The sequence below is a fragment of the Apus apus genome, chromosome 1 (assembly GCF_020740795.1).
Source record: "Apus apus isolate bApuApu2 chromosome 1, bApuApu2.pri.cur, whole genome shotgun sequence".
NCBI lineage: Eukaryota > Metazoa > Chordata > Aves > Apodiformes > Apodidae > Apus > Apus apus.
Window position 1 is genome coordinate 109,510,552 of NC_067282.1, and position 18,255 is coordinate 109,528,806.

The window sequence follows — 18,255 nt, forward strand, 5'->3', positions numbered from 1 at the left end:
TTTGACCAACAACTACTACCTGTGCTTTTAAAAACAACCTACAATGAGTAAAGCCTGAACAAGCAGAGAACTTATTTGAAATATTTGTGTCTAAACAGCTAGGTCTACTTCCATGTAGCAACATCAGATAGTAACAAGAAACAAAGTCTATAATGAAACAAAGTGTATAATGCACACTCTGACTTTGGTATTAAAATTATTTTTTATACTTCTTGTTATGGGTAGGATTTTTTTCACCATGTATTTAAAATACTTTTTCAAAGTGAGAAGAGATTCCATCCTAATATTCTTCCTCTGAAATTTTATCATCATGCTCAAGTTTTCACATGCATAAAAGAAAACCTCAACTTAGAAAAAAATCCTATACAAAGCATCTTTTAAAAATTTGTATTCTTGAAGGCTCTCTTTCAAAAGAACTTGCATAAAACATGTTTGATTAGAATTTTGATCACATTCTAATAACAAACATGCACTTGGTTATTTGCTGAAGGAAGATGGGGTGCCTTATAGTCAGTATCTCATATTTGGGATTGGTTATCAGAAAACAGCAGTTTGTAAAGGTAAGAGATGAACACCAAGCACAACTGCACAAAGCACAACAATGAACAGACTACTCTAGTACTTGTTTAGTAACCTGTTATTATCCAGGGGACTGTAGCAGTTATTTGGTTTAGCTGCCCTTTACCAAACATATAATTTTGTTCCAACATCAGGCTGAATGCGAAAGGAAACTAAAAACCTGTGTGTGCAATTTGAGTCATAAATAGAGAACACTGCTAGTTTAATATGATGCACAATGAGATAAAAGTATCCAGAGTTTCCCACCCCTTTGCTTCAGTATTTCATCCTTTATGCCCTCTCCAGCAACAGACAAATCACTGCAGACAGTGTGGAAAACAAATTACAGGAACAATGAACCATGCCAATAAGCAATTTTAACTTTTCAAACCCACAGCTCCCCAGTCTCCAAATCAATGTCTTACCTAAAGGTTCAGACATCTCATCTAGCTGTTTATTAACCTCTCCTCCAGGAGACACACCACAGGATTTTTAGTTCCGCACAGTTACAATTTTTTTTTATAATTACTTGGCTTTACTCAACAAAAAGCTAAGAATAAAAATAAAACCAAACCTACAATACTTCGATACATTTATTTCAATAAAGAAAAAGTTAGTGAAAACTCATTATTATTAAGACCTTTCTGTAAAAAGTGACAAGCTTTATCAACTCAGACTACAGTGTCTATTTATATGTTCTTGTACCACTAAAATTAAGACACAGGGAGCCAAACCCAGAATGCAATACAGTGATCAATCTAATAACCTGCACTCATTTTAACTCCCCTGCCTAATGAAAACAGTTGTGGTAGAGAAATAAGTTTTTTGCTCTGAACAGCCACCATGTACTCAAACAATAATTAATATTGAACACAGTGTTTAATAAGGCTTTAAAAGCTGATGACTCACCAATTAAGACTTTTTCAAAAGGAAATATGCAAAATCTGAATTTCTTTTTTTCTCCCACGCTGTTCAGTCAATTTTCAACACATACAAAAACCCTACCAAATTCCTCTACCCACCTCTTCTTACTTAATCTTTGTTCCACATCAAACAGTTTGATGTGAAAGAAATTGGGGAATGCTGAAAAAAAAATTCTCTCCTTAACAAGCATCTCTCTGACATTAAACTATTTGAGGTAGTTTTAAAACTTTGAGATGAACCAATCTGTTTGTATAAGACCTTGTTTAAGACTGGCCATTCCTGAACTGCTTGATAGCATTTGTATTCTGAGTCTGCTGAGTGCTTGCACACACTTCAGCACTTCACACCTGTTTCCCAACACAAATTTTTCTGGGCTTTCGTAAGGCACACGTTCTGTAGTACCACGGGTTTTGTCTTTGGGTTTCTACAGCACAACACTGAACAATTTAAATACTAAATACCATTCTGTGCAGACAATAAATAACATTCCTTAAAAGAAGCAGTAAAAAAGGATTTGTTTAAAATAATCCTATAAATTCCAGTTAAGTTTACCCACCTATAATGGAGATGTGTCCATCAGCTGGTTGTAGGCTGAATTTAGGCCACTATGCCTCCTCCAATCTTAGAACATAAACTAGTGACTTGAAAGCAGACTGAATGGTCCCTTTCCATACTTGCCCATTTCTTACGTATCTTTCTTTCACCTCTTACCCTACATGTTGCTGCTACTGGACATCTGGTGTCTGTGACAGTATATTAGAGAAGTTCCATGTTTATTTTTAATTTCACATGCTTTTCTATTTTTATTTTACAATGAAAAGTGCAGGAGTTGAATGTGGCCAAGGCTTTTTCCTTTCCTCACTTCAGAGTGACTAAGAAGTGAGGAGATACACACAGAACGGAAGACCTACCATCAAAGCTAGGTTTGAGGTTTGGGTGACAGTGATAACTTTTAAGGAGGTAATGGAAGCAAACTTGACTGAAGGTATCTCCATTGGCAGTATGATCAATTAATTTAAAACTGAACTCTCAGTAACACAAGGAAATGAAAAGTCTGTTTCTTAAAGACTCTCAAACTGCCAAGAAATCACACAGGCTCACACAGGGAGGGACATGGATCCATTCTCCCAGCCTTCTTTCATACTGCAGTGAAGGAGAACCCTGTTCTCTCTTTGGAAGTGCTAATTAGAAAACCCACACAGCAGCCAAAAAAAGAAGTGTATGGAGTAACACCATGGTGGTCTGGACATTTAGAGGGTAGGGCCACGCTGTATTAGAGAGCAGCCAGGAAGGGACAGCTTGGTGAAGGGCCACATGTGTGTGTGTGGGAGACATCTGATCCCTTGCACTAGTGCTTAGCAGTGTTTACTGGAATGCAAACCCATGAGTGGTCTGAGACTGTTTCTATCCTGCCTGGGTTGGATGACCCAGACTAGAAAGGAGCAAATTCCTGTTCAGAGGTATTTTTAAAGGTTACACTTCATGAACAGGCTGAAAATGATAGCTCACTCAACCTCAAAGGATTAGGTCAGTGAAGCAAAAACTTAGCACAGAAAAAAGCCTTTTCATAGCTACACATAATCCACTGACATAGAGACAACCTTACAATCAGTCTCTGCATCTTGCAGAGTGTAGTTTCACAGATGTTGGGACTATCCTCACATGCTATGTGAAAGGTGCAGGATGGTGATGGTTCAGAAAAAAATCCAAAAACATATCACACTAGTGTTTACAAGTACACATACTCCACTGAAGTTGAAGAGATCATTTGGGCAAGCTAAAAACTATACTGGCTTTTAGGAGGTCCCATAGTATAAAAAGACTGAACATGTTCAGATACAAATTACTGAGAAAGTACATAAGAGATTAAACAAGACTTCAGGATACACCAAGTTCTAACATCCTCGCTAATGCCCACTTCTCTCCACTGTGATGGTTGGGAACTTACACCTGTAACTGGTTCCTCTTGGAGAATGCAACACTGAGCATCTCACAGACCTGGACGCATACTACATCACTGAACAATTCAGAGCACCAGCTTCAGAAGGAGATGGAAGAACAGAAACACAGCAAGCCATATGACACTAAAGCATCAGAATAGTGGAGTTTTTTTCAACAATAAGTTTTCAGAAACAAGACTCAAGTCTTAAACAAACAGACATGGCTGCAAGTTCTGCAGGCTAAGGGCCCTGAAGCCCATCTCTCTGTCCAAGTACTATGTAAGATGCAAGACTCTCAATACGGATGATGCAACTAAAAAAGCAAGGACATGAAAAGCAAGGCTACCAGTCATTCAAATAAGTTATTGTTCTTGTGACTACTATTTGTGGATGTGCAAAAGCATGTACAGATGCATTTTTTTTCCCCAATATACTAAGCACAAGACTTATAGCAGCAGAGAATAAGATCCATAAACTGCCCCTACTATCTTTCCAAAGCCGAAACAAGTAAAAAGTTGCTCCTTTATCCTAAAATTGGCCACATATGTCTTGCATCCCCTAGGAATATGAATAAACAGTCTGAAAAGCCTTTCATAGGCAGAATCACTCTATAAATGTTATTGAACTGCTAGGCAATAGTAGTTATCAGTCTCCACCTAGTGGTGAAAGGATATTCTGCATTAGTATTTGGAGACTGCTTTGAGGACCACCATGGCATCCCCAGGGAACAACCAGGTGTGTTAGGTAGTACGTCAAAAAAGTAATTATTTTGATAATCTGAAATTATAAGCATACCTATATATATCTATATAAGTAGCTTTTATCTAACTTCTATCAGTGTGCCTAATATACTCCTGTATTTCATAGCTGATTAACAAATACATGAAAATACTTGTAATTACTTGCTCAGAAACACCTAGCCAAAAACCTCCACACTTTCACTTTAAATCTCCCTTCTCCTTTACAGCTCTTGACTTAGACCTTTGTCAAAGTTTTTAAAGAGTTTCTTCTTAATCTTCTCCATACTACATAACTTCTTCCTATGTTATGCAAGTATTGAGTTCAGAGCTCAGATCTGACACATTCCTGCAATTACTGCAATGGCCTCAGGATTTTTAGCTGAATTTGCATGAGAATTTCTCATTGCCTGGCTGATTCTGGCAAGATCTCACGTAAAGCCAGGCACATGGGTCTCGGAAAGAAAGCCAGGAATGGCGTGTCACACTTGAATAAGAATTGTTAGCATTACCAAAACTCAAAATAATTTATGACCTATAAACGCTGTAGTACATACTACAACCATAACTGTCGGGGGGGTGGGTGGTGCCCCATTCTTGATGCACTTTGGTCTTCACTGAAATAAAGAGTATTAATACACCATTGTATTTTCCCAGAATTATTTTTTTTTTGCTAGTAACACACATACCATCCTAAAAATACACTATCTGCATTAAGGTATGCAAGATGTAATCAAAATCAAACTGGCCTGCCAATACTCTTATTGAAACCCATGAACTGTGCTACACCACAATGGCACCATATGTTTTGTCATCTCCTGCAGATGAAAAGAGAGAAGGCATCATGCCATCTGTACAATGCAGTTATGTAAAAACCAGACATTTCTGTGCACTGATGTTTTGATGAACTCAGATTCTAAGTTAATTAACAAAAAATACCATTATGTAACATGTAGGGTATTAGGAGCTTTTTTTCTAGTTAAGACACATGAAATTATTAAACATAACAACTAAGAGACAGGAAAAAATTCTGAAAGTTCAGAGCTATATCAGAGTGCCACAAGAAAAGTCTCACTTAATTCTCAATTAGGTTGAAAACAGTGAACTCTACAGGAAAGTATCCTGAATGGAAGCAGAAGAGGTTAAGCTGCCACCAAAGGTGCATGACTCTTCTGCCTGCCATTATTTTTTGTATTTACTTCCACTTTATTGCTTCCTGTTAGACAGCTCTAGACCCTGCCTGCTGAGAGCAGTCCTGAACAGCATTTGTAGTGGTATGCTCCTAGTAGTAACAAAAAGGTGCAACACACTGTCCACTGTAAAATACTTCAAAATCAATTTTCGTCCCGAAGAGAAAATTTTCCAAAACTAATGCAGACCTCAATGAAGAGGTGATCAGCATTTGAATGTTTTTTTCTCACCAGTGGCATTTAGAGAATTGGGCAGCAACACAGTATGTGAATGACTGGCATTCTGTGAAGAGAATTCCATTGTTGGGTAATGCACTTATTGAAAAAAATGGCCTTTTAACAAGATGCACAAGGTAACTCATGCAAGTAAAACTATTAGAGGCTACAAACTACAGAAGATGGAAAATTTAAATATTAGGTGGACATTTACTGGTGATATTTAATATATTTTATCTTTCAGAGAACCAAAACACACTTCAAGAATGCCTAAGGGGTGTGGGAGGGCACACAAAGTCCCAGATCTTAAAAACACAACTGCCTTAAAAGGCACATAATTCCTTCAGCAAGTGAAGTACTTAAGATAAGCAGCCTGGAAGCAAACAGTTGGAACAAAAGTAATTTCCATTTCCAATGTCAATACACAGAGCTAAAAAACCCTAGCATTTAACAGCTAACAAATCAGAGCATTCAAAACCATTTATGAGCTCCCAGTGTGTGACTATACTCAGATACCAAAGTCGGAAGTGGTCATATTTGAACTTCTGTCCATAGTCTAATCTTAACTCCTTCGATACACAGCTTCAATTAGTTTAAAACCTAATTTAAAGGAAGTTATAGATAGCCTTTTGTGTTTCTGTTTTTAAATCAAGCCCAACTGGGAAGGGGCTACAAGGACCATAAAATTTAGGGACGTGGTTTAGCACTGGAGTCTGTAGAGGTAGGGTAATGGTTGGACTCTATGATATTGAAGGTTTTTTCCTTCCAGAACAATTCTCTGATTGTGTGAAATGGGATGAGTATTTAACAGTATATATCAAAAGCTCTGATGGCTGTTTATCCCAATATCAATTTCCTTTTTTTAATACCCTCAGGGAGACTATGTTGCCAAAGTACATTGCTTTTGTACTTATGCCCTTTCAATGGCTACAAGTTACTCATACGTTCAAATTCACATCATTTAAATTTAAATATTGTTTATTTCCCACCCTGCCATGTCCCATCTTGTTGCTTTGGGACTGTCAAAGTGATATTACACAGTTTCCCAAAAGTTTAAACCAGGGCTGGTTCTGTTCTGCTGTCCTTTCTCCCTGTGCAAACAGATGCTGGGGAGCTGAATTATCTCCCCCCATCAGGACAGGACAGGCAGCAGGGCTGCACCAGTCTCCACCTCTATTGATCTCAGCTGACAGAAAATGATACTCCTGTACCCTTGCTGCAGCACAGCCATCACTCCAGCTTTCAGCACAAGATTCTTCCCAGAGTTCTGCTGCAAAGTCTGACAGATACTTGTCCACAGACAAAAAAATTAACATATGTTCTCATAAAGTCAGCTAGTCTCGTTGTTTATGTTACACGTATGACAACTGCAACACAAATGCTTGCTCTGTCCAAAAGATGTACTACCATTTCAACATCAAAATCTGTCATAAAAATTTCCAATGTTAACAGAATAGAAAAGTCATTAAGGTTTACAGCATGATGCATCCAGAGACTTTCGCATTTCTTTATAAAGCTGTCCAATTTCACAGTAAACCAGTGCCTTTACACATCTCAGAAACTCTACGCTGATGGGAATAGAGTTCAAATGCTTAATTTTTAGCTAGCTTATTTCAAAGATTAACAAGATTATTTGAAATGCTGTATGTAGATGCTCCACACATCAGAAGACTAGTTAAGGTATGGACATGACAAAAGAAATACAACTTCAGAGACTCACACTTCACTCAACCATCTGCTGGGTCTTGTCAGGTTTTTGTACAAGTGCATACAGCTTTGTGGTATTCTGAATTTAAGATTGCATACAGTAAGTATCTTCACACGAAATCTGTATCACAGCTATATTATCCATGCTATACTGTAGCAAGTGTAAAAACATCCTACTATTCATGTTTTTAAAGAAATGCATTAAAAACTTCATACACAAGGACAAAATCTTATTTATGACTACATAAAATACTTCACAAAATGCCAAGCATTGTAGCAAACATATTCAAATATTCAAAATCTGTTTCACAGAAAACAAACCAGTGACTTGCATTAGGAGTAAATAGTAACCAAAAAAGAATAATGAATAATTTTCTCATCCCATTGCACCTATGTCAAATTCTTATGCCTTTATGGATGACAAATATTTGTCACACTCTACTACTGGAGACGTTAGCTTAAAAATCATGTATCTGTTTAAAAAGTATATCTACTTTTCCATTAAATAACCTCTAAAATATTCTGTAGTATACCTAGCTGGTTCTTGAAATTATGCTTTAAAATTCAAAGGCACAAGCACTGCAAATTCAGCTGAAATTATGAAAGAGACGAGTCTATTAGCGAAGTCCAAATTTCATGCAAAAATCCCTAGTATATTGTGAAAAGGAGAAAATCAGCTTCCTAACAGATTTTTAGTTACTTGGTTTGGTTTTGCCCCCTTCCTTTTTTTTTCTTTTTACCTGAAAAATTTAGATGACAATACATACATAGCAATACTTCTTTATATTCAGATATGCTACCTGTGTGAAGTATTTTCCATCTTGTTTCAGGACTTTCATTGAGAGGTCAAGAATCAACCGCAGAAATTCCCATGTGGAATCTGCACACAGAGTATGATTTAAAAAAAGAGCACATTATTGGCTTGTTCACTATTCAAGACTTACCTACTGTTTAGTAAGTAGCTATCCCCTACCTTCTAAAAAAATGCAACAACAAAACAACAAGAAAATGAAAAAGCAGTTAAACCCCCCCACAACCCATCCACATTGGCAATGACAGGAGAAGTAACCCTTTTTCTCTTCCCAGTAATTTTCTAGTGTTTCAAATAAACTATACAATGGGGAAAAATGCACTGGAGTGTGTGAACTCCCCATACACTTTCTCAATAATTACAGGAGCTCATATTCTGGAACAAAAGCATAGTTTGAAAAAGTCCTACCAGTTGCTAATTTTTTCTAACATTCAAGAAAACTCAAAAGGAACAGATGTGTAACTATCATTCTTTGCCTCTCAGATTTGATATTGGAAGTGTAAGAATCCAAGTACTTTTGTGGCAAACTGACAACTATTATGCAGCAGAGGGGCAGAAATGTGAAAAATTCACAGAAGTTTGGGAATACAAATTAGAAGTTAACCTTCTTCTGGAGATGTGGAGATTGGAACAGCCGTGAGATCATTAATTACATAATCAAACATCCTTCCTTCTTTGGCATACTTCTTCAGTACAGGAATACAGTCTTCAACTAAAACCTGTAAGAATTAAATACTTTGGCTTGTCCTTCAAATACCTCAAAACTGATCAGGTAAAATGAACAAATGTGAATTTGCACGAACTAAAGACAGGAAAACTACAAAACTGAATAGATGTTTAATTTTAGATTCCCTTTTCAACTTTTTACATCATATAAAAAAAGGACATCCAATTTTAAGAACTATGACAATGACAATATAGGCACTATAGGACTGAATCTCCTAGCTCTGTCACTGACTGGTGAGTGACCACCGTTCTACCTAGCAAGTGGTAAGAACAGCTAGCAGTCTTAAGTAAAATATGAGAAAAATAAGATATTTGTATGAAGGGCCACGTGCATGTGACTTCTTTGTTAATTTTTTGCATGCTTTTTTTAAGCTAACACCTGTAAACTAGTGTCTGTGAAAGCCTTAAGGACCAGTAATGAAAACAAAAAGAAAATATTTCCAGTGAAGATGTCAGATTACACCTAAGCTAATTCGCAAACTTTGTCAGATGCAGCATTTCAAAACCTTACCTGCAGGGATGCAAGATTTATTTATAATTTTTTAAAAAATAAAAATGACATACTAGAAGTGTAATGCTAACAGATTTTTCCTGCAAAGTAATTTACAAATGTCTATTACAAATTCAGATAGTCTCAGCAGTACAGGACAACTAACTGAAATAAACATTCTATCTTTACATCAATTTAAGGAATTATATTTAACACTGCATCCTTACTGGTATTTCATCTTTATTTGTAAGATACGACAAAAAATATTCACCTATTTCACATGCCTTAAAAGCTACATATAACTATATGGAGGAGTCTGAGCACTAATGTATACTTCCAGCAAAAACGCCACTGCCAGCTATTAAAATTTAGAAGTGCAGTAAAAAAGGCAAAAATCTTTCCCAAAATTAATCGGAAAGCTTCTCCCCAAAACTTTGCCATAACAGTCTTCCAGGCTAGGTAAAACTGTGTTTGAAATACTACTTCTAATGGAAGAAAAATAAAAAATTACCTGATAGCACTCTCCTTTCAGATTGTCTAAGACATCTCCGCATGTTTTACGCATGTATTTTTTACACCCATCAATCACCATTTGGTCAATGTTTGAAGCTGGTTAAGGCATTCTATGTTCCAGAAATAATACAGTAACAGTTTCTATTTCTTCAGAAAGAAGTTCTCAAAAAGGTGACATTCACAAAGGAATAATAAGATGTGTATCTTGATAAATTATTGCAATAGTCAACCTTACGAATTTGCCTCCAAATTCTGTAAGAGGTTTAGGAAGTGCTTATTTTTGTTTTTAACCAGTATTTCTGGTACCTTAGGTTACAATTACTGTGAAAGCTTGAAATCTGAACAACAGGGCAGTGTGTTTTAAAACCCCAGAAAGCTAAACTAGGTTAAGACTTTGACACGGTTTTGAAACAATTATTTTTAGTTTCAAGCAAGGGGATACCAAAACCTATGACAAACAAAATTTCTTATGACTAACAGTATTTTCCTTTACAAACTATTGGAACTACAAAATGTCAAAAACTTGATTTGCATCAGTATTTTTAAGACAGGGCAAGAACTGGTCAGTCTGCCACCAACACAATTCACTAAGTCCTGACATTCTTGTTGATTAAACCTTTTCCTTCTAGGGATTATTTTTTTAATAGCTTTATTTAGGAAAATGGAAGAAACCAAGAAGGCAGAACTCAGCCCAAAGATACCAGTGTGCTGACAGAAGTGTTCCTTTCCAGTTCTATGTAACTTGCTACTCAAGAATTACAGTATGAATTGGGAACTTGAAAGCACGTGCTACATAACGATGCACAAATACGCAATCACTGAGTCATTTTAGACCCTATCTCCTCATGCAAATCAGAATGTGAAAGTTGTGTTCAACGCTAAGACATCAGCAGAAAACACAGGCTGAAAAATGTTGAAATGAATGTTAAGTCATTTGTCAAAGGATATCTCTACCATAGTAACCATCTTTGGCTTCAGTTTGACTATCTCATATAGTATACCTCCATCACCACCTCCCAAGATTAGTACTTCTTTCCCAGTGTAATCTTCCTTTCCGCTGCCCATTATGGCTTGAGTATATGCCAGGTCACTCTCTGCCAGATCTGAATGGAAGGAAGAGAACAAGTTGGACAGAATCATTTTATCTTTGATTCCTTCATTAACTAACTGGTATTAATCCAAAGGTAATATAATCCAGACCAAAGCAAGAGCATCCACAGAAACAACGTATCTCTCAGAGACAGCCAGGTAACAGAAGGCTGGTGATTTACCAAAGCTACTGACATCTTCCTCAGAATCATACACAGGATTTTTCTTGTTCTCAGTGCAAACCCGGCAACAGCGACCTCAGCATTAAGAAGTACTGCATGTTGAGAGAAGCAAAGTTGTAGAGCAAAGCAGTCAGTACTTAGGACTTGATGTCCACACTTGATATTCAGTGGGCTTTCACCTCAAACTAGTGCTGCATGAGACAGATTAGTAGATTTTTGAAAGCACACTCTAAACTAAACCCCAACTATAAAGACCAACGCAGATGCACCCCAGAGGATACCTGCACAGAAGCATTACCACCTTTAACATCTAACTGCTGAAAGGCCCTGAAGCATGCCTTCTGCTGACTTGTTCACCATTAGCTTAAAAGCAGACAGTAACATTCCTAAGCTCCAATAACAATTCTGAGCTACAAGGGCAAAGCATTGTGCAGCAGCGCATCATGGCATATCCTATCATTCTGCCTGGCAATCAGCACTTCACTGGTACAAAGCAGTATTTTAAAATCCCATGAAAGGTAAGCAAGTAATGCCATACCTCCCTTTCTATGAGGTACATTGTGAAAATGTTCAAACAAAACCTCATCTCCATATGAAACACTGATGAAAATATCTGGCCAGAAGTATGGAATAGCTAATTTGGTGTTTTCAAGTACAATTCTAACTGAATTAGAAAATACTTTGCTAATGAACTCAATAACAACACTTTTCAGCTGCCATCTGCACAGAAGTCCCCCTGACAGCTACAGAAAGCTAACTGCATGGTTAGAGGCATTTCTGGTGATTTAAAAAGCTATAGTCAAGTTTCTTAATTACTCTCCCATTAGACTGAAATTAGGTATTCTATCCCTAGACAACAACATCCCTCATTTACCTCAGTCAGTACTTTTCAACATAAGTACTGAGAGTTTTACAAAGCATACTCCTGGTTACCTAAATTTTCTAGCAAACAGCTTAAAAGAACAGCAGCCCATCTCCTCCCAAGTTCACTTTCACAAATACAAAGATCAGTGGGCAAGGAGTACCACATGTAAAGACCCTCCCATAAAGGTTGGGTTACTCTTCTAATTAACTTAAGATCTCAACTGAGCATTCTGAAGACAGTGTGAAAAGATGTTCACCAATAAAGCAGCTAAATGGTTTAAGAAAAAGCTGTCCTGTATCTCAGCAAGCAAGTAATTCCCTTAGAGAATCAAGGGCACAGCAGGATTATATCCACACATATACCCACCAGGTCCTATTTCTTCCTATTTCTTTAGAAGTCCCCCACATTTTGAAGAACTAAAGAATAGTTTGTTTCACTGCCAAAACCTTCAAGAGGTTGGACTTGCAACGAACAGGTAAAAGCTCATCTGGAAGAAAGGAGTAATCTCTGCTAGAGAGCACTCTGACTTCTATTCTTCCTTGCCACCTTTCACAGCAAAGACAACAATTTTGGAAAAAGAAGAAATCTTTTTTTGTACTCTAGATTTACATTGGTCAGCCTTTTAGATTAAAATGCTTTATACACAGGAACAGCTATATGTGTACACATATATACATGGCTTCCTGCATCAGACCCATGATCCTTCATAATCTAGTAAAACTGTGACACACCAAGATAGAAAAACCCCAACTCCTATAATTTCAGACAAAATATCCTCAAATGAGACAATACTTACTAACATCCCCACTGAGAATAAGAATATTCCCAAACTGTTTTGAATGCAGAATTTTAATATTCTGAAAAGGTGAATCTTCATCATAAACAACTTCATCTATGTCATATTCCACCAGGCGCCCATCAGCTGTGGGCCAGTATCTATCAATGACACCTCCTCTCAAAATGGCTGGCAATCTAGAAAGAGATAATAAGAAAAAAAGATTACAAAACAATTGAGAATGTTTAGTTTAAAAACAAATTTCAGCTAAACATCCCGTGGACTCACCATAATAAATATTTACAAGAGGGATCTAAGAGAATTTGCAAGATTTAATCCTCAATTAATTTAAGAAACCTATCAGCAATACATTAAATATATGTAACTTGCTATGGCACCGGTGAAATATAAATGGTTTTGCTTTATGGACAACTACAATGCCTGCATCTATCTACCTCTACCCTAAGAGAGGGGATTTACATAACATACCAGCCTCTGCAGATGAAACAACTCATTACTAGAAATGAATACAATACAAAAGCAGAATGCAGAAAACCATGACAATATCATTTCCCACTTTCAGCTCAGCTAAAAATGCCATTTCTTTCAGATTAGTGGATCTCATCCTTCTAAAGTTGTACTGAAAGACATTTGAAATACATATCCAAACATAAAAAGTGAACTATTAAAGCTGGCTGTTTGCATTATGTTTTAAAAGTGGTTCAAGCATCTGCATAGATTGTTTTTGTTTTGCTGGTTGGTTTTTTTGTGTGCTTTTTTGTTTGTGTAGGGTTTTTTTTGTTGTTGTTTGTTTTGGTTTTGTTCCAAATTCCTCATAGAAGTATCTTGGGTCGAATGGGTATTTCACCTGTAAAGACAAACTATATTTGAAATGGCAGCAAATTATCAAAATTATTACATCCCATTTCAAGCAAAATGTGCAGGCAAAGAGTTCATAAGATTCAGAATTAAAGGGGTTTTTTTCCAGAGGAGGGTGCAACAGAAAACCAGATGCAGACAAGCTGCTGCTAAATTCACCAAATGTCTCAATAAATGTTTCAGAAACATTTTTCACCCCCGGTGAGCCGCAAGATGGCAGCACACGGCGAGAGCAAGAGCATCCGTTCACTAGGACAGTAACAAGGCAGGAACGTTTCCAGCGTTAATTCTAATGGAGCTTCATGAATGAAGCTAACACTAGAAGGATGTAAAGCAAATCTAAAAACCAAAAGAAAAAAGCTGAGGGGTGTGTGACTTATGCCGGATCAACTGTTCTAGGAGGTTCATCTAAGGTAAACAAACTAATCCAGATGACTTCAGGCAGACTTTTTCCTGATCCATTTTTTGACAAATTCCTATCACTAGGATCCCACAAACTCCCAGTATCATATTTCAGTATCAAAATATCCTCAGAGAAAGAACTTCTCCTCCACATACACAAGATTATCTATATTTGCACGCTGTGTGCCAGTTGAGGCTTTACCAGGATGAAGTAAAGCAAGATAACTACCCCTCTGTGTTTTACACACACAACTGTTGAAAACAAAAAGCACTATTCAGGGTATAACATCACTTTGCAAATCATCACCCCTCTACTTGTGGTCTCACACAGCCTTCAGAATGCTTTCTGCTGAAGTACTCCTTAGCTGCTTTCCCATTCTATAGTTTACTCTTTAGCTTTACTGAATCTTCTTGATTTTAGACTGTTTTTTACTTTTCTTAAATCATTTCAACTTCTGACTAAGCTCTTCAAAAGCACCTGCAGCACCTTCCAGAAAGTCCATGCCTGCAGTAAGTGTTCCCTAGCTTCGAGGTGCCAGTCACCACCAGAGCCATCAGGAAGAGCGCAACTCAAGCTGTGTCCTTCCAGATCCCTGGGGAACTCCATCATGAATGCTGTTCCAGGAGCAGGCAATGAACTACAATTAGCATCCCTACAGTTTAATATATAACCTTGTATTTAAGTAAACCAAAATGACAGGTTTGCAAAGCCTTCTTCTGCAGTCATCAGTTATATTAAAAAAAAAAAGAGGACAGAAAAAAATTCTATATTCTTGGCGGGGCCCTAGCAGAGGTTCCCCAAGGTTTTTTGCCATGTGTGCCCCAAGATCAGTGCAGCAGGGCAGAGATGTGAGAGAGATGAAGGAAACCTTTTTGGGGGACCCTGGTCATCATCACCAGCCCTGCTCACCTTGTCCATAAGCTGTGGGATGTGGCCTAGAGGCTGTGGTTCATGCCCTGGCCTATCCCCCCACCACCCTTAATTCCCCAGCCCTTTCAGAGCAGTCTGCTCTTGCTTCCCGGTTCCATTTTCTCCCACCATTTCATGCAACTGTTGAAGCAAATTAAAGAAATAATGCTTGCCCAAAGTATCAAAACTAAAGAAGAAGCTTAGTAAGATGACAAACCTCACAGTATCTTCAATTCTGCAATAAAGTTATTTAAAAATATTGGGGGGAAAAAAAAAACATGCATAAATTTGTACTGCAGGTTATTCATTGCAGTACAGCAAAGTATAATTTGCTCATTATCTTTAGCAAATCTGCAGACAAGCCACATAGGGAACTAGATGTATAAACTTACCGTTTCACCCTTTTTATATTACCATGAAACAGTTCTTTCATTCTTTCTTCTACTTTGTTTAGAAGCTGAAAAAATAGCAAACAAAGAGAGGTGGAATTCATAGGAGGTCACTTCATGTAAAATATCTGTTAAATTAGGCTACATGGAAGGCAATAAAAAGTAGCACTTGCATAGAAAGGCTTTGAAATGTAATCTTAGAGCCTATGAATAACTGGCTGGTCACCTTATTCTCATTACTAGCAAGAATGTGCATATTGTAGCAGCTGCCATCACTGCATTTAGCTGTCCCCCAGGATAACATAGCCAGATTGTTCAGGCACGGCCAAAGAGGAAACACAAGACCCCCGTAAGGTTTCACTCCTGTCAAAGCAGTGGCCTATTCCCCTGCACTATCCAATTTCTGCAGCCTTCAGGTCAGGAAAGACGAAATTATTTTTCTCTGTGGGGAAGAAGTTTAAGCAGAGGCGCCCCATCTTTCAGGTCAGAGAAGGCAAAAAAGTAATGAACTAACACACCAGGTTGCGGGTTAAGCATCATTCCTTTCTCACTGCCCTGGGTACCTGAAGAGAGAGTCCTGAGCCCTAATCAAGCCTATTACATCTTTACTACTTTTACAGCAAAGAACATTGAGGCCCAGGACATGCAAAATACATGTATGTGTACGCAGCTACAGTAGGTGTTACTGCTCCTCATCTGCAAGCACTCAGGTTTAAACTAACTTCACTATTTTAAAATCTTTTGCCAATATATACTTTGACAGACCTGAAGAAAAGAAGGGGTTCTACATACAGTTTGATAATTCTAGTAAGATAAGCTTTACCCATACCTGATCGACTTCCTCTCTTCCTTTCGTATGATCATTGTAGCTCTGCAGATCCACCAACACTAATCCATGAGGGTGAATTCTCAAATTGGCAAAACTACAAAATAGAGACAGTGATGACAACTTTATAACTGAAAATCAGGTTGAGAGACAAAAGGAAGTCTGAAATGAGTTATATTAAATTTGGAATGCACGTTTCTTTTTCCAGCCATCTGTAACCATTGGCAATGCTAGCTCTGGTCTTAGTCTGCAAGTCACTAAGCAACAAACAGAAGTTGCAAGAGCATGCATGCCAGTCACTGTGTAACTAACAAAATCAGCAGGCAGCAAGGCAGTAAACAGGGTGTCTAAAACAGAACAACTACACTATGAGGGGAAAATATACTGTGCACTACTCTCAGCTCTTTAAGTTAGGGCTTCTTGAACTGCTGTATTGTGTTGGTTTGGTTTTGGTTTTCAACTGCAATGACAGAATCAAAGAACGGTTTGGGTTGAAAGGGATCTTAAAGATCATCTAGCTCCAAACCCCCTGCCATGGGCATGGACACCTACCACCGGACCAGGTTGCTCAAAGCCAAATACAACCTACTCTTGAACACTTCCAGGGATGAGGCTTCCACAACTTCCCTGGGCAACCTGCTCAAGTGCCTTGTCACCCTCACACTAAATAATTTCTTCCTAATGTCTAACCTAAATCTCCCCTCCTCCAGTTTTAATCCATTACCCCTTGTCCTTTCACTACAGGCCCTTGTAAAAGTCCCTCCCCAACTTTCCTGTAGCCCCTTCAGGTACTGGAAGGTTGTTGTAAGGTCTCTGTGGAGCCTTCTCTTCTCCAAGCTGAACAGCCCCAACTCTCTCAGCCTGTCTTCATAGGAGAGGTGCTCCAGCCCTCACATCTTCGTGGCACTCCTCCAGACCTGCACCAGCTCTATGACCTTCCCATGTTGAAGGCTCCAGAACTGGACACACAGTATTCCAGGTAAGGACTCACAAGAGCCGAGTAAAGGGGGAGAATCACCTCCCTTGACCTGCTGGCTACACTTCTTTGGATGCAGTCCAGGACATGGTTGGCCTTCTGGCCTGCAAGCACAAGTTGCCAGCTCGTGTTGAGTTTCTTGTCTACCATCACCCCCAAGTCCTTTTCCTCAGGGCTGTTCTCAATCCATTCTCCACCCAACCTGTATTTGTACTTGGGATTGCCCAACCCAAGTGCAGAATCTTGAACTTGGTCTTGTTGAACTTCATGCAGTTTGCACAAACCCACCTCTTAAACCTGTCAAGGTTCCTCTGGGTGGCATCCTTTCCCTCTAGTATGTCAACGTCACCACAGTTTTGTGTTATCAGGAAACTTGCTGAGGGTGCACTCAATGTCACTGTCCAAATCGCCAACAAAGATGTTAAATAGCACCAGTCCCAGTACCAACCCTTGGAGAGCACTACTTGCCACTGTTCTCCACCTGGACATCGAGTGGGTGACTACCAGTCTTTGAGTGCGACCACCCAGCCAGCTCCTTACCCAACGAGTGGTCCACCCATCAAATCCATACCATTCCAGTTTTGATACCAGGATATCATAAGGGACAGTGCTGAAGGCTTTGCACAGGTCCAGGTAGATGACATCAGTTGCTCTGCCTTCGTCCACTGATGTCGCAAGCCCACTGTAGAAGGCCATCAAATTAGTCAGGCAGGATTTGCCCTTGGCTGTCACCACTCACACCCTTGTTTTCCACGTGCCTTAGCAGAGCCTTCAGGAGGATCTGCTCCATGCTCTTGCTGGGCACAGAGGCAAGACTATAGTTCCCCAGGTCTTCCTTTTTTCCCTTCTTGAAAATAGGAGTTACATTTCCCCTTTTCCAGTCAGTAGGAATTTCTCCAGACTGCCATGACTTTTCAAATATGATGGACAGAGGCTTTGCAACTTCATCAGTCACTCCCTTCAGGAGCTGTGGACTTCCGCACCTTCAGATCTTTCAGATGGTCATGAACCTGCTCTTCTCCTACAGTGGGGAGATGTTCCTTTTCACAGTCCATGCCTTTGGCTTTTCTAATCAAGTCTCAAGAAAACAACTGAACACTTCCCTTACCCTGTATCTTCCTTTTCACTTCTTGGGTGTTTTGTTGGGTTT

General features: G+C 38.6%; 2 protein-coding genes across 4 annotated transcripts in view; both read right to left on the reverse strand.

Annotated features, from left to right (window-relative positions):
- The window catches only part of CNKSR2 (connector enhancer of kinase suppressor of Ras 2), a 475,055-nt gene that overhangs the window by 76,273 nt on the left and 380,527 nt on the right, over window positions 1-18,255 (reverse strand). Inside the window, exon 25 of one of the 2 annotated variants that reach the window (XR_007888445.1) lies at window positions 4,963-4,974. The exons of the other annotated variant lie outside the window; for it this stretch is intronic. The gene's annotated coding sequence lies outside the window, so the exon portion shown is untranslated. Of the gene's footprint in view, window positions 1-4,962; window positions 4,975-18,255 lie in introns of those variants that run through there. 2 annotated transcript variants of the gene reach the window in all.
- Window positions 1-18,255, reverse strand: part of SMS (spermine synthase) — a 53,773-nt gene that overhangs the window by 8,162 nt on the left and 27,356 nt on the right. For both annotated transcript variants that reach the window (XM_051608968.1, XM_051608969.1), the window contains 7 exons: window positions 16,133-16,226; window positions 15,307-15,371; window positions 12,745-12,920; window positions 10,759-10,915; window positions 9,811-9,898; window positions 8,688-8,802; window positions 8,073-8,152 (listed from right to left, as the gene is read on the reverse strand). In XM_051608968.1, the coding sequence (XP_051464928.1) occupies window positions 8,073-8,152; window positions 8,688-8,802; window positions 9,811-9,898; window positions 10,759-10,915; window positions 12,745-12,920; window positions 15,307-15,371; window positions 16,133-16,226 (775 nt within the window). The remainder of the gene's footprint in view (window positions 1-8,072; window positions 8,153-8,687; window positions 8,803-9,810; window positions 9,899-10,758; window positions 10,916-12,744; window positions 12,921-15,306; window positions 15,372-16,132; window positions 16,227-18,255) is intronic.